At 45.2% G+C, this 16,226-nt stretch overlaps 3 protein-coding genes across 3 annotated transcripts in view; all 3 read right to left on the bottom strand.

Moving 5' to 3' along the window:
• Nucleotides 1–16,226, bottom strand: part of LOC149332012 (sulfotransferase 2A1-like) — a 252,829-nt gene that overhangs the window by 76,503 nt on the left and 160,100 nt on the right. The gene's annotated exons all lie outside the window — the stretch shown is intronic.
• On the bottom strand, nucleotides 77–6,964 carry LOC149332024 (sulfotransferase 1E1-like). The gene is made up of 2 exons (XM_089555658.1): nucleotides 6,854–6,964; nucleotides 77–1,253 (listed from the first exon to the last, which is right to left on the bottom strand). The coding sequence occupies exon 2, from the start codon at nucleotides 1,229–1,231 to the stop codon at nucleotides 287–289; it is 945 nt and encodes a 314-aa protein (XP_089411784.1). The 5' UTR covers nucleotides 1,232–1,253; nucleotides 6,854–6,964; the 3' UTR covers nucleotides 77–286.
• On the bottom strand, nucleotides 12,317–13,258 carry LOC149332023 (sulfotransferase 1E1-like). The gene has a single exon (XM_089557453.1). The coding sequence runs from the start codon at nucleotides 13,256–13,258 to the stop codon at nucleotides 12,317–12,319; it is 942 nt and encodes a 313-aa protein (XP_089413579.1).

Genomic DNA, 16,226 nt, shown 5'->3' with positions numbered 1-16,226 from the left:
ACCACTTTCCCAGTCAACGAGGACAACGCTGGGTTTCCTTGCAGAACAGCCATATAGCCTTTTCGCATTCAAATAGATAAGCAGATCAAGATCTGCCAAGTCCAGGCAACTTATATGCATGGCAAAGTAGCTGCGTTCCTTTCCGCAAATTGCCCCTTTTATTTAGCCTGGATTAAAACTCTGGACAGTGAATCACTATCAGGACCTCAACACAATGTACCACAAAAGTACTCTTCCCATAAAATGTGCCGTTTATTAACTTTATGAGCTCAATAAAATTCTTAAATCATGGAATCTCAATATCACTCCAGAGCTTCATAACGTCGGACCCTTTGGTTTTGTATTCAATCCACTTTTTAGTTTTTGTGATCATCTCCGGAGTAAAGTGAGTCTTCCAGTCACCCACAGTACCCTTGCGGACAAAACATTCACGTTCGTGCATTTCCTTTTTTCGGGGCAGCGTATCACGGTACACTTCGACAGACTTCAACGCCTTTTCCCCTGGCAGACTCAGTAGCTCCGCCTCCAACCTACTATACATATCACTGAACAGTTCTCTCATTTTCTCCAATCTAGTGGCGTTTAAAACTTTTTCAAACAGCGCTCGGTCACTTCGAAGCTCGCTTGCGTAATCCTCTCCGAGGAATTCTGCAATCTTCAATGCCGAAAAGTTCGGATCTTTCTTCATTTGCTCGTAGGTGAAGAACAGCATATTTGACCTATCGCGGTACTCGTACCAGGATAGTAGATGGTCCAGGTAGTCGCCATAAGGCAGCATCCCTGTGACGAATAGTTCATGGAATCTCGCGAATGATACATCCTTTACAGACTTTGCAGTGAAGCCTTTTAACTGGTAGTAAAAGGAAACACACACATCGTAAGGGTTCCTCGCGACGTAGATGTACTTGGCATGTTCTGCGTAAGGTGCCTTGTTAGCAGGTAGATGAGTCTTGATGGGGCCCGGCCGAGGCATTTTCTCTGCAGCTTCGACACCCATGAACTCAAGAAAGGGAGAAGCCAGCAGGAAATCTTGCAGAGTTTTTGGTGGGTTGCCTCTGGACAAAATACTCAGGATGAGATACTGCATCCAGGTTGTTCCGCATTTGGGATACGTTGCAACGAACACATCGTCGTGACGTGGTTTGTAGGTGAACACTGAGCGCACTGTGTCCTCGTGGAAGATTCTCCGCATGCGTAGGCCATCAATGCATATGTGGTTCTCAAGGTCCATCGCTGATCTAAAGTCGCCGTCCCTGCAGCAATAATAAAGAATGGCGACGATACAGTGATGTTCATTTAGAGAACTTGCTCAATTCCAAAATAATATTTCGTCATTTCATAAGAACTGAACCAATGTAAATGTAGATATTTCTCACACTAATAATCGTTTACATTCAGGGTCGTATTTGTAGTAAAAAGAAACTTGCATGTGGATCAATCCGTCGGCTGCTTGACCTAAGGCATTCCATGTTACCAGGTGTTCCTTCGAAGAATAGGGCCACTTTTCTTTGCACTTCTATTGGCTGAGCTTCCAAGAATGTTCTCGTATCCTTAAAAGCTATCCTGCCTGTTTACTACTGCCTTCAGTTCAGCATTTTCTATAAAGCTCCTTCATATCATACATAACTTAGCCTGATATTTACGCGTTCACGTATCACGTTGTCTGCGGCCGTATGTAAGAAGTCGGCGTACAAATACTTCTGGGCTCCTCCGTCAATCAGGTGACAGGTTACTTGTATCGTTAGGCAATTGAGGCGAACCTCGTTAGAAGCTTATGCACTTCATGCCAGCTACCTCTTTTTTGAAAGTTTGCTTATTTAGCACAGCGCATGACAATACGAAATTACCACTGCTCGGACGCTTTAAAACTGAGTTTCCCTACTGATGTAAACTGGAACACTCTATTCGGCCAGCAGCAATATCAAGCACTGCTGTTTTATTAAAGGGCACTTAAAAGAGTTGGCCCTAAACGCTGCTCAAAGCAGGAAATAAACTCGTGTTTTCAAGACTACAAACACTAAAGAAAATAAACTACGTTGAATGCTGCAGAGAAAGTTTAAGTTGCCTTTGAATGACATGAAGTACAAGTGAAAACTGAACCTTATAATCAAGACTACTCTTTGAAGCAGATTCTTTCTACTCCAGTGTTTCTCCACCGTAATTAGTGCCTTTGACGCAAAGCAGGCGTCCATACCGTGTGAAAGTCACGTAGACGCGTAGTGACTGCCGAAGGCGTGCGATTCTTAAATGCAATGCATTTTTATTGATTTGATCAATTAAGGAAGCGGTGTTATAAGTTACCAGGTTTCTTATGTATTTAGAATACCCCGGAACTACAAATAATCTTTCAGAATGTTAATACAAATATTTTTGCAACTATTAAAAGCGCTTCTTCGTGAGAAGCTGATAAGGAGGACAAATACGACGAGTGCTTGTATTCCCAAAGAAGATACTCCAATTATTATGTGAATGAATGAATGCTTGATAAGGATTACCAAGGATATGTACTATAAAGAAATTTCGGCTTTTGAAATGACGTGTAAGTCATATGAGGTTTTTTGAGTGACTGAGCGGACGTGTCAATCAAGCTTCTGTTGGTAATCAACCTCAAGACCTCAAACTTTTGGGCTAGTGGTTAGGCCTGAGCTGGAAAATCACAACCCGAATGTTGCGAAACAATTCATTTTTCTGATTAAAGTAGATAAAATGCTTTACTCGAATTGGGGTTTGCTCGCCATGCCCCATTTTTGTATGTTTCATACTTTTTTGTTCTCTAATTACGGCCCTAGCACCGTCATCTACTAATACTAGAAGCATGTCGCCTGCGTGTGGCAGGATTTGATCATAATATAATACTTACTGCAAAACAGTCATATCAAACAGAAAAATAGATGGCCCCAAGACGGAGCCTTTAGGAACCTTGACAACAAGAACCTTACCACTGAACTAAAAACTTACAAATAGAACAACTTGACACGCTGCTTAAAATAATTTTCAGACTTTCCTAGGAGAATGCCATTCACGCCGTCACGCCTTTCTTCAAGAATGCTGTCGTTTAACGAATAAAACGCTTTAGTAAGGTCAAGGAAAATTCGTGCTCGTGAGAACTAAAACCTGTGCATTTTTTACATATGTTCTGAAAAGAAAAAGAACAGTAGCTCTTAATCTTTTTATGAAGAAAAATTGGATGGAGAACAGAAAATTGTGTTTTACCAAATAGTTGTCTTACCGAAAACTAATTCGGTGACTACGCTAGAAAAAGTAATACTTTCTTTCTGCGAAAACTAAATATAAACTTCAAAAAAGGTGAGATGATCTTTTAAATAATGGATTGATGACAATGTAGAACAATGTTTCAGCTGCCTATATGTAGCATCTACTTGAGACTTTGTCCTGTATTTCTATCCTCATTCATGTTACCTATTTGCAGGTTACCTATTGGAAAGCAGCCTCGAAGGTGGCGCTGACTTTTATTCGACCTCAGCTACTGTATGCGCAATGACTACCACTCGGTCTTACACGCCATCTAGGTACAATTTATCACCGCCTCCGTCTTAATATTGCAGTTACGAACAGTCCAAGATACCGTTTCAAGCAAGCAGACAGTCCGTATTGTGGCAACGGCGGCTCAATTGAGTCTGTGTTTCATATTCTCTTCGAATATCGAGCGTACGCCAGCGAACGTGCCCACTTAAAAACAATGCATGCAGTCCGTCACCCAAGTGCCACTCATAGTGCACGGTATTTTAGGTCCTTTAGGCTGCTGCAGACACCAGTGACGTGCAGTGATATTCTTATTTGCCTATTTAGACGCTATTAGTGTTTTAGAGAAACTCTGAATTGCCCCAACACTTGATCATAACTGCAACCCTCTTCAATGCCCGCTATATTTTCTAGCACCCTTCGTCTATGTTTACTCCCTTACTCCCTCTCCTACGCAGAGTAGCATGTCAGCGAATATTCACGCCTGCTAGAATCTGTTTTTCATTAATGAGCTGTGTCTCTCTTTCAATCAATGAGTTGAAAACGTGCCTGATGGAGCAGGGTAATCTAGGCGTAGCATGAATGAGGCTGCAAAGATTTGTCCCTGGTAACTAAACTGGGCCGTCTTGACCTGGCTTTCGAACAGACCATCCCAAACTCAGTAGTAGAACATCTACGTTCACCCTGTGGTAGAACGCTTACCCCTGACGGGTCGTAGTTTTCATTAAGGCATTGTGGCAGCTATTTAGATGAACGCAAATAACACTGATATTCCCAGTAACAATGGCCATTAAAAATAAGGACGAATTCAAAATCATAGCTTCATGCATCGCATCCTGCGCACACTTGCAATCATTAGCCTTTCCTGAGTCCATGTTCAATCTATCAAAAGCGCAGCAACGAATGGTTGTTAATAAAAAGTAATTTTTAGGGAAATAACTCTATGTGTTCGTTATTAACACGTACTTCTCCCAATCTTCACTATATTTTAGTTTCTTCGCGAGGTAATCAATATTTCATTCATGAGCATTAGTGGTCTTGTATATTTATCAGCGATCTAGATACTGCTGACTCCAGATTTTTGTGACCAAGTGTATTTGATACCGTTTCTTTTAGAACACTTGGAAAGGATACAAATTGTAAAACAAAGCAGAAAAAATTTACTACTATGAAGCCTGTGCAACGTAATTGTGGTCATCGTGAAAGACCAAATAGAGATTTTCTTCGTCCGGTAGATGAGGACATTGCTTGTGTATATTTTTGTTTCTTTACACATAAGGATTTGTTTCAGTGCGGGCACCTGTGTTCTTAGTGATAACTGAAGTTGACATAAAATGAACCACGTGAAGATTACGTTTCCACCCGCAAAGCCACTATCTCTGCCCGTAAACGACAGCCAGAAATAAAGATAACCGAACCAGCGTTTCTTGGGTGGACTATAGTGCCGTCACTAGGAGGCTTAGTCGTGATGCCTATCCTAATTTTGAGCGCCATCTTCCCACTTGCCGAAAGATAAAGTTCACACAGAATTGCCCCTAATGACATTCGCAGCGGCTGTTACCTGATTTGTGAGCGTCATAAATGGGGGTCCCCACAAAGCCTTCAAAGTGCACTACATTGTAGGCAGCGCAAGAGGATCAAATAAGCAGGAACGCTTCCGTGGTATCCCGGGCATCCAACATGGGAGCACCTGTGCCGTCATTACAGCCGAAGTGAAATAATTCACCTTCATTTTCGTTCGACAGCTCACACACCTCGGTCACAATAATTTCTCACGGATGACCTGTGAGGACTGTCCGTTACGACAATGTACGCGAACACAAAACTGCAGAAATAACAGATAATGTCACTACAAAGAGCAGAAAATCTCCCGTAAAAAGCTATTTGAAGAAACATATACATGGGTGTTTCACTTGCTTCGAATATGTACTGCCTGTATTAAAAACCTACAGCCTACTAAGTTTGTTTCTGAATCATGCAGGGTTCATTGTTTCCCTTCGTCACTGCTCCAAATCACAGCAGCGCAAAGCCAGCATTGGTCTGTCTCGCCAATACCTTAGGAGCGGTGTATTGGGCATGTCTCGCACGCATGGAATGGTACTGAGAGCCCAAATACTCTGCTCATAAACAAACCCCTCGAGTCGCAATTTTTTTACAAACGCTGTATGTTGCTCTGCATGACATTAGAGGAGTGCTTTGCTAGGGTTTCTTCTAAACCAACGCCATCGACATCGTACTGTCGCGTAAAAAAATCTTTCTAATCCGCAAGTTGCGCAATTAACACTTCGATGTCACCCGAATGGTTGTATCCTAAAGAATCAGTCATTGGAGCAAGCTTACATTTTGGGAGGATTGTGCGCAAGGTGTAGTCCTTAGTGTAACTCCTTCACCCAAAATGTTAGCGCTAAATAAGGATGTCCAATAGAAACAGTGTCCAGCTCAAAACAACCTTTGAAGTTATTAGTTTGCCCGAATAGACACAAATAGTACAAAATTCTTTCCGACGTAAATTACTTGATATGCGCAAAAACGGAGAATGTTTACTGCAGTCTCATAAGTGCGCAAACACCGATTTCTGCTGCGTGGAAAACGACGATGACCGGGAAGTGTCACGTGAAGGAGCACTCGTGACAGGACAGATACGAACAGACAACGCGAAAACGGACAATTTTGCTTGGGGTTGGTACGCGCAGGATTTGTGCTTACGAACTAAAATGGCAGTCTTGTTGAAAATGCGGAAACTAACGAGCCCTGCCGAGTATGTGCACTCGAGGAAATGGCAATGCCAGTCGACTACCGCTCGCAAGAAATTAACAAATGAAATTTAGGAACAAACAATCAGAAAAAAAGTATTTAGAAACAGTTGGTGGGTCGGCTGCCATATCAAAAAACGCCTTCTGTTTAATTATTACATTGCGAGGAGGATATGCACGGAAGAGAATTGTGAAAGCTGAAAATGTCGCGGAGGAGTTCATTTCACTGCAGATATTTACACATATACAAAGCAAACAGACAGGGGACACTCCCTCAAGCCTTAGCCTCAGAAACCTGCAACATTTGGCGAGAGCCAACTTAGGTGACCTAACTTGCCATAACTTGATTACGACACTCGGCTGCTGACCCGAAAGATACCGGCCGTGGCGGTCGAATTTCGATGGAGGCGAGATTCCAGAGGCCCGTGTACTGCGCGATGTCAGTGCACGTTAAAGAACCTCAGGTGTTCGAAATTTCCGGAGCCCTTCACTAAGGCGTCCCCATAGCCTGAGTCGAATTGGGACGTTAAGTTGCATAAACCATAAACCATTTCGTCGCAGCTGCACGTTTTGAACAGTAAATTGCCAGTCAGAGCGGCAGAAAATTTAATACTTACTCAGGTTACGGACCAATTGTCTTCGCAGAATCGTAAGACGCGTACTGTTCGAGCGAATACGGCGTTTCAGACGCAAGGTGGAGCCGTCAAAGCCACTCGCCCTGTCTAAATATGGCGGCACTCAGGTTTCTATGCAGCTTCACTGGTCACGTAGCCCAGACTACAACAACGGAGCTCAACTACGACGAGGCCTTGTAAGAACTTATCAGGAAATAGCTATCTCGATAAGACACACAAAAGAAAAGAATCTTTCATGGTCTTACAGCGCATGCCGAGGCTATCTTGTGACGCAACGTCGTCCAATAATACAAGTAAATAGTCGTACGAAAGAAAGTGCGCCGAGGACGAGATAACTGAAAGACAGGCTTCCCAAGGAGAACTTAAGAACCGCCGCACTTGGTTCGCACTGTGACATCGCGTGTTTTTCTCAACTTTAGTACGACGGAAGGTACTAAGGCCTGGCACCAACTGATAAAGGCGTGAGGTGATGCGTCTGCCCAAAGATTTGTTTCTCATTGGATGAAGTAATTGCTTCGCAGAATTTCTCCTTATTTGGGATTCGGTTTGGTTTGGTTTGGTTTTATGGGGTTTAACGTCCCAAAGCGACTAAGGCTATGAGAAACGCCGTAGTGGAGGGCTCCGGAAATTTCGACCACCTGGGGTTCTTTAACGTGCACTGACATCGCACAGTACACGGGCCTCAAGAATTTCTCCTCCAAAGAAATTCTAGCCCCCGCGGCCGGGATCGAACCCGCGTCTTTTGGGTCAGCAGCCGAGCACCATAGCCACTGAGCCACCGCGGCGGCAATATTTGGGATTCGGTAACTACAAAAACCTATAAGGCCTTAACCAGTATGCCCGGAATAACCACAAAATATTTATTTGGTTAAGCTAATCTGCCTCTTTCGCCGAATTATGCCGCCGCGGTGGCACAGTGGCTATGGTGCTCGGCTGCTGTCCCAAAAGACGCGGGTTCGATCCCGGCCGCGGCGGCTGGAATTTCTTTGGAGGAGAAATTCTAGAGGCCCGTGTACTGTGCGATGTCAGTGCACGTTAAAGAACCCCAGGTGGTCGAAATTTCCGGAGCACTTCACTACGGCGTCTCTCATAGCCTCAGTCGCTTTGGGACGTTAAACCCCATAAACCAAACCAAAACCTTTTGCCGAATTACGCCAGGGGCTATGATCGTTTGTTGCTGTGTCCAAGAAAATGGTATCGAATCAAAGCCACGGTGGCCACATTTCAGTCGTGACGAAGTGCAAAAACTCTCGTGTGCTGTGCGATGTTGGTGCACGTTAGAGTGATGTTAGTGCACGTCGAATCACTTGACTTGATCTAACTTCCGCACGAGCCCCCAGTTAGGTGTATCCCAAGAGAAGCTTGAGTCTGTGAACGCCGCATCTGACTCGCATTCTTCCTTCCTTCCTGAAATCTGAAATACTTCATTTCAATCAAAGGCGTGAACTTATTTTGGTAGGCGTTAGGGAGCAAGAAGATAATGGCACAAATTCACCAGCAATCTGCTGACTCATCCGTAAGAGGCAGAGTGCTGCTATCAGTCGAACTTGTCCAATGCCGAAAGGCCTGGTAGCGATGGCAATCGCTGCGAAAACATGAGCTTGATTGTGAACCTTGCGTGAGGCACTTTTGGGCCGAGACTTTGCAGGAACAGTTCCGCGCCCGCAATTCGGGACAAGAGTTTTGCAACCGAGCTGTAGAGCCCGCTCAAACGCCCTTTTAACGTGATAGCGATGAGGATCTTGTGTCCCACAAAACCCGGTGTCGTCGACGGCGTCTTTGACCAAGCGCAAAAAATCCACGAAAAATCCCCACAAAAGCAACCTTGGAGGCAGGTGGGCCACCCAGGCCAAGATTTCTTCTGACGTCATCACAACCTGCCCACCGGATTGTGATCAAACTGCGCACTATGATATGCACCAGTTAAATTAATGACTTGTCGTGAATGGTTGCTGGGGAAGAGCAATATGGGCAGTACATGTACCACGATGGCAGCACCTGCTAGAGACGGACAGGGGCCCTTAGATGAACCGCTGCACCAGGAGTGGTATGAGGACTGCCAGGGATCTATGAATGCTCAAACGAGAAGGCCCAATTCTGTATATAGGGCCATTAACTCATTAATGATATCGTGTCATAGCCTTAAGGCGGAGCTTACATGTCCCCTACAACTTTTTAACAACCTAGAGGCATGGACTGCCCGCTGCTGCTGCCCCGGAAGGATAGATGGTTGCATGCGAGGTAAAATTCCTGCCGTTTGTGTGAGCGCCGTCTCCTAGGCTATTCTGATTAGTGGGAACCAACCCCTAGCCATCATCGGCGGTTATGCTTTATACCCCCAAGAAGCTGCAAAAAAATTGTTTTTCAAAAAGCGGAGAGGATCGAGGAAAGATTGTCAACCATAGCCGTGCTCCTAATCGTGTTGACCGTCAGTTCCGCCTCCTCTTCTTTTTTTTTAGTAACACTATGCAGCGCCTTTCAGTTTACTTTAATGTTAACTAACTAGGCCAAACACAAACTATACTATACTCAACTGTTTTTATCCGCTTCACACGGTGTAGGTGCTTCTGAAAACAAAACACACATTTGTCAACAGTATAGCATGCTCATAAAACCAGTTGCGATCGTTACTTACGAAAAACTGGTTCAAGATGACCGTCGGTATTGGCGCATTAACTTCGTTCAAACAACCGTTCTACGGAACCAGCCTGCGAACGCAATCTAGGCCTAGGGTGAGGCTTAGAACTTTACGCGTTTGCAGCACTCCGCAGATAAATCACGCCACAAATAGAGCACGGAACAAGCGTACTCTGAACTCGGCCTGAAAACTTGCGTGGTAGGGGTTGTTTTGCAAAAAAAAAAATAAATAAGTCACTCAAGCAGCATGACAGGGGCGCATGCTCACCTTCTCTCCCGGTTTCCGCTCTGCTTCGCATGGGTGCCGCTAGTCGACGCGAGCGCTTTAATTTTAAAAATTAAAAGGTGTACAAAAATCCCGGTGCGACTGGTTCTGACGATCATAAAAAAAAAGAGAGATCATGCTTTGCAAGAGCGAGGTTTGAATTCCCTAGCGAGTAGTTAACCACACATGCGACCGCTTAGCTATTTTTCGAAACCGTCCCAGCGCTTTTGGTTGCCCGTTGCAAACAGCTGTATCTTACCGGTGCCCAACTATGGGGCCGAAATGTGGAGGCTAACAAAGAGGGTTCAGCTTAAGTTAAGGAAAACGTAGCGAGCTATGGAAAGCAAAATGATGGTTGTAACGCTAAGAGATCGAAAGCGGGCGTAGTGGGTGAGGGAACAAACGCGGGTTAATGACATCCTAGTCGAAATCAAGAGGAAGAAATCGGCTTGGGCAGGGCATGTAATGCGAAGGAAAGATAACGAATATTCGCTTAGGGTAACGGAGTGGATTTCAAGAGAAGGTAAGCATAGCAGGGCACGGCAGAAAATCAGGTTGGCGGATGAGATTAAGAAGTTTGCGGGGATATGGTGGCCGCAACTGGCAAAGGACGGGGTTAATTGGGGATGTAATTTAACAGTACTGCATATTGGGCGAGTTGGTTGACATACATCTTGCAAACTTTTTACCGCGAAAAACACGGACGGGAATAGTAGACGAGACGAGCGCTTTGGAGAGACATGGGAGAAGCTTTTGCCCCGCAGTGGGAGTAGTCAGGCTGATGATAATGATGTTGATAATGATAATGATGCAAACACGTTCTTTTGTTCACTCTTAACATCTCCTGAAGCACTGCCACCTCTGCCACCATTGTCTTCCCCAGCACAACAGGTAATCGACCCAATATTGCAAATAGGTGATTTGATTCTGGTTCTTTGTAAGACCGGTCTTGGCCAACATGTTTCCAAAATTGGGTCAATCACCTGTGCTGATTGGGTTGTTCGCATTGCATCATTCTTCTTTCATTGCTATAATACACAACAGGGGCGTGTTTAGACCCTGTTAAAGACACGCCAAGGCAACGCCTGTTTTGCCTGGTCAATGTTTAGCACGAGGCCTACGTGACTGGGCGACACGCCGACGTTTTTAGGCGAGAGCGGGGTAGCCTCCCATGACGTAGACCTTCTGTTCGTTCACGGCAGTTAGGACGACGTCATTGAAAGGTCCGCTGCTACTGCCGCTACATTGCCGCGCAGATTATGTTCTGTTTTATCCATCAAGCAACATGGCACTCCTTTCTTTTTTTTAATCCCACACTTCGACTATACCCGTCAAGGCCTCACTTCACACCAAGGGGACTTTTTTGCCATAGTGTATGAACTGTCGCCTATGCGGCCAACCAGAGACGATAGATCATTGTTTCGCGTGCGGCCGTGATACAGTGCTTTTATGGGACATGCTTCAGCGGACTATCAGAAAGGACATTGAGATATCGCCGCGCACTTTAAGGTTCTTACCTATTCTAAAAGACTCCGGGATTCCGTGCGTTCTGTTAATGCTGATTGGAATCTTAGCCTGTGGACGAGCCGCAAGATGGATCGACACGCAGAGCCACCTTGTTCATCAAAGTCTTTGTTCAGTGAACATTGACCAGCGCGCCTTGGTGCCGGGGGTTTATTCTGCACAGGACCGGAAGCCTGAATGGTTGCCGGTTCTTTACAGATGTGTATGTCTCTCGCAATTTTGATGAACAGGTGGAGTGCAGTGTGTGAAGACATAAGGATGTGTGTGTGCGTTGCGCAATAACACATGTGTACGTAAAGATTTGGGCAGCTCAACGGGATTTATTTCCACGCAATAAAGAAAAAAGAACACTCGTCATGGCTGTGAGGTTCTGTACTCCTTACCCACGAGCAATGCCTGGGTTCGAATCCGACTCGTGGAACTTTTCTTCTGGGATTTTTCCTGTTGTTGTCACTCTCCGCGACCAATAATGCTAAGGCATCAAATCGATTCATAGTTTTAAATGTGTATATTTAAAGCATGGCTGTGTTTCGCATGCACGACTTGCAATCAATCTGTTGTGAAAATGTGAGCTTCAGAAATAGTAATACGAAGCAGAGGTAGAAGGAAGCCTCCAAAATGTAAAAACTCGCCCATGGCCAGTCGATGGGGATTTATTTCCGTTGTATTTTCACCAAACGTTCGGCGGTTATATTTACAAATGTTTACTATAAAGTTCACTTAATTTTCCTTCTGACCCCGTGATGTTCAAAACGAAAATGAAGACCCTCCATATCCATAAGCATACGTTCAGAACAAAAACTTAATACGAAAAAATGCAAGCCAGTTTCTGGTCTGAACGAAACATGTTAGCCACGCACTTTTGGATTTTGGTCGGCCTTGCAGGCATCACAACTTCAAAGCAATGCGTAACGAAAGTTTTAAAGGCACATTAGCAAAATTGTTTACCTTGTTTATGGCACAATTACAAGGGTTCCATCATGCAAAAACTTGCTCTACTCTAAACAAACGCAACAAGCTCACTTTGGTATGTCACTGTCATTCCAGAGCTGCATGATATCCAATCCTTTCTTTTCAGCTATCCATGTTTTAGTTTTCTCGATCTCTTGCGGCGTAAAATGACTCCTCCAGTCACCTACCACACCACTACGCACAAATTCTTCATCGTGCATCTCTGCGTCTACGCGTCGTGATTCGAAGGCTTGAACCGATTTCAGTGCCTTTTCTGGTGGCAGCTCAAGCAACTTTTTGATCACATTGCGCATATCATCGTTGAACACCAGCTTCATGTTGCTCATACTAGACGCTTCTATGACTTTATGAAGAAGCCCTGGGTCCCGTCGAAGGTGTCCACCGTGCTCATGGCCCAAGAAGTCAGCTATCTTCAGTACCCAATAGGCGGGGTCCTTCTTCATCTGTTCGTACGTAAAAAAGAAAATGTTTGGTGAGTCGCGACGTTCAAACCAGGGCAAGATGTGCTCGAAGTATCCACCATATGGCACATGTCCCGCCATAAACACTTCGTGGAACCTCGTGAACGAGACATCCGTCACTGTTTTCGGCGTCAGCCGCCTCAGGTGGTAGTAATAAGACACGCACACATCGTAGGGGTTCCTTGCGATGTATATGTACTTCGATTCGCAGGAGTACGGGACCTTGTGGAACGGCATGTGGAGCTTCATCGGTGCAGGCCTTGCTGCCAGCTTCTCAGCAGCTTCGGCGCCCATCAGTTCAAGGTACGGAGCAGCGAGAAGGAAATCTACCAGCGTTTGCGGAGGCTCGCCCTTGGATAAGATACTGAGCACAGTATACTGCGTCCACGTCGTTCCGGACTTTGGGTAACTGACGACGAAGAGGTCGTCAGGGCGAGGCCGGTACAACATCGCCGACCGAACAACATCTTCGTTTTGAGCCTTGCGAACCAGGACACCGTCTATTTGCTTTAAACAACTGGCATCCATTTCTCAGCCTGGTAACGAGTGTCTGCAAGAATAGGAAGAGGTGGTCTAATGTTAGCATATAAGAATGTAAACAATTATATTCGTTAAAGTGATCTAACAAGCCCTACGTGAACAAAAAGCGACTAAAAGTGTGTCATCTTTATCCTTAACGAAAAACGTTGGCAACGCATGTAGATGCCATCCACAGAACGAAAATGGACCTTAAACTTCTTTGCCCCAGTTAAGGAACTAAATAAAGAATATTGAGGTTCAGAGCAGGAAGCATGCTGCCTTGATCTCTGGATTTGTAAAAGCTACATTGTTTCCTGTACTCCAGATCGAATAATCTGTTCTCAAGAAACCGTTTATAAACGAACGATTCAAATGTCTTCTACGTACATCACCAAAAAAGAAAGGGCGGCAGCTTACCTGTGTTTTTACCGTGCCCGTTTTCAGGGCATTAGGCACTTTACGCTGGGATCAGAACTTTTCATGCACAAGAGATACCAGCCCTACAGCTCAAGCGCTCAACCTTAGTCGTGCCGAAGAGCTGCATGTCGTGACGTGGCTCTATGATATCACGAATGGGATCGGCCACCTGCAGCACACACTTCCTCTCCATAAACGTTCTGAAATTTTGAAAGCAATGTACGCTTGCGCTAATTTTTCTTTTTTGCAAGGTGCGCATGTCGAGGAGATTCCGTTCAAAGCACCTGGGCATCATTCTAACGGTGTCCATTGTAGTATAAGGCAACAGACCTTGAATTCATAGCAGAAGCTTGGTCTGGGCTGTTTGGTAGAAAATGACATGTAAATGTCTCACGACAATTCCACGGAAGAGCATATTCCTGTTCTCTGAGTTTGTGCACGTATTTTAGCGCTCGTTTTATACTTAAGTGCAAACGTATAGAAGTGACCGTGTTTGTTTGAGGGGCTCTAGAAGATGCTCTGTAAAGAAGTGGCAGGTGAAAAAATTAGCAGGACACTTAAGCTTCGCCTTAAGAGTAGATGCGATAGCAACTGTGCCTTCTGCTTTATTATAAAATTACTATAAATGAGCACACATACCCAAAGGCTTTACTTACTGTAGGTTGAGGTCGATAGAAGACCCCGCCCGCAAAACTAAAGTATCGTGAGTGATAAAGACAAACTAATTGAAAATAAACGGAAGGGCCATAGCGAGAAGAAAATAAATCCGTTTCGATAAGATGAAAGGGGGGAAAGGTCCAGAATATGAAAGCAGGAAAGAGATTAAAACACGCTTCACTGTAATATACACCCCACAAAGCGTTGACTTGGTGCCCCTCCAACGCGCTTGAACCAATGGCCTTTAACGTCATATGCGCTGCGTGCCCGCCTGGAACGCAAAGGGCACAGGCTCGAACCCCACTGTCGGCGAATCTCTTCTTCATTTCAAACTTCTGGGAACATTTCTGCCACGTTTCTAAGGCCTTGTCAATTCTAGATCAGGGCGACTGCTCTTCGATCGAACCAGCTGTATACGCTATGGCGTAAGAAATTGCTTTTACAGACATTGCCTGCTCTCGGGCGGCGCTGCACGGACATGCGAGCTACAAATGCTCCAGCACGGTCAAGAACATGTCCTCCATGACTGCGATTGTTGACACCGGCTGCCTGGGACCGGCTGAGAATTTTGTCCCCGTTCTTCCTGTGGAATCACAAGACACCCTAGGGAAATTTTCCATATGAGCCGATTGTATGGAGTTGAGGGAATATAGAGTCCATAATATGTAGAAAATTATATGGAATTCTATTACTCGTGTTTTCGGAGTTCATAAGCACTCCACGAAATTTCCTTACGATTTCTATACAGTGTACACGACGTCATATAGAGTCCGTAAGATTTTATACGTGCTTCTATATAGCACATACCGGCACCATATGCTCCAGCTAATTGCATAAAAGTTCTTGTGGAGACATATGGAATTATGAAATTCGTCATATGCGAACTTTCAGTAGGGCACAACCATCACCTTCCTCTTTTTGGCCTCCTATGTGTGAAACGAGGAACTTGTCCACGACCAGAGACCGCACGGGAACACCGTATATGTTACCATGGGCCAGACGGGTTCGGTAGTGGTGTACTCAATGGCATACAGTTCCTTCGTGTAAAGAAGGGCGCCATAAATTCTTATCCCCATCTGCGTCCGGATCATAGGGCACAGTATCACATTGAACTAGCGGGGCATGCAGTGAGTGTACCATGCGTACAGCTCTTCTGGCAACTTTCGTGCTCAATGCATGGAACTATTCTGTGCTCACTGCGGCGTCCATGGTCACCCGAGCGACGGAAGGGTGCGTTCCTGACAGCCTTGCGAAGACGACCTGCCTCACACTGGCGTGCGTGCCCAGTACGTTGCTCTTGTTTGAACATGGCCATTGTCACATTTCTCCCGCTGGGTCTGTCTGCAGCTGCAGCCTCCGCCCCCTTTTCCGAACTTGACAAGAAGGACGGTAATCGTCAGGCAACACCGAATACAATACAGGAGGGTCCTTCAACTGCTCTCCTTCGAGGAGGGTCCTTCAACATGCCACTGGAGCACTGCACAAAAGTGCGGGGCCGTCTCTCGCTTAGATAGTTAACTCAGTGAGGCCGTTTACAGGCCGTTTCCCAAATATTCCGGTTTTTATAATCTCTCGGGCTTCTAAACACAAAAAAAAATGCAACAAGAAAGCAGTGGGTGCTTTTCAACCATAGACATGAACATCGATCACGCCGTTCCTGTGCTAAAATCCGCCTTCCGCGATATCTCAACGCCAGCAGAGGTAGACGCACAAATAGACTTGATCAAATCCTACTGTCGACATGTCTTGCTTGTTATTTTTTATTCAATTATCCTGCAAGTAAAGGTTGAACGAGCTAATCGCCTTCCATTGATCAGCAGCCCAAACGAAAACAACACCATCCTCTTATACTTTCCTGAGTTTGGGTGGCAATAGGATTTCTTCATATCCAGTGCTCCAAGGC

The sequence above is a fragment of the Amblyomma mixtum genome, chromosome 8 (genome assembly GCF_055824585.1).
Source record: "Amblyomma mixtum isolate Tamu chromosome 8, ASM5582458v1, whole genome shotgun sequence".
In the NCBI taxonomy this organism is placed as follows: Eukaryota; Metazoa; Arthropoda; class Arachnida; order Ixodida; family Ixodidae; genus Amblyomma; species Amblyomma mixtum.
The sequence above is the reverse complement of the archived record's forward strand: the minus strand, read 5'-3'. Positions and strand labels throughout refer to the sequence as shown.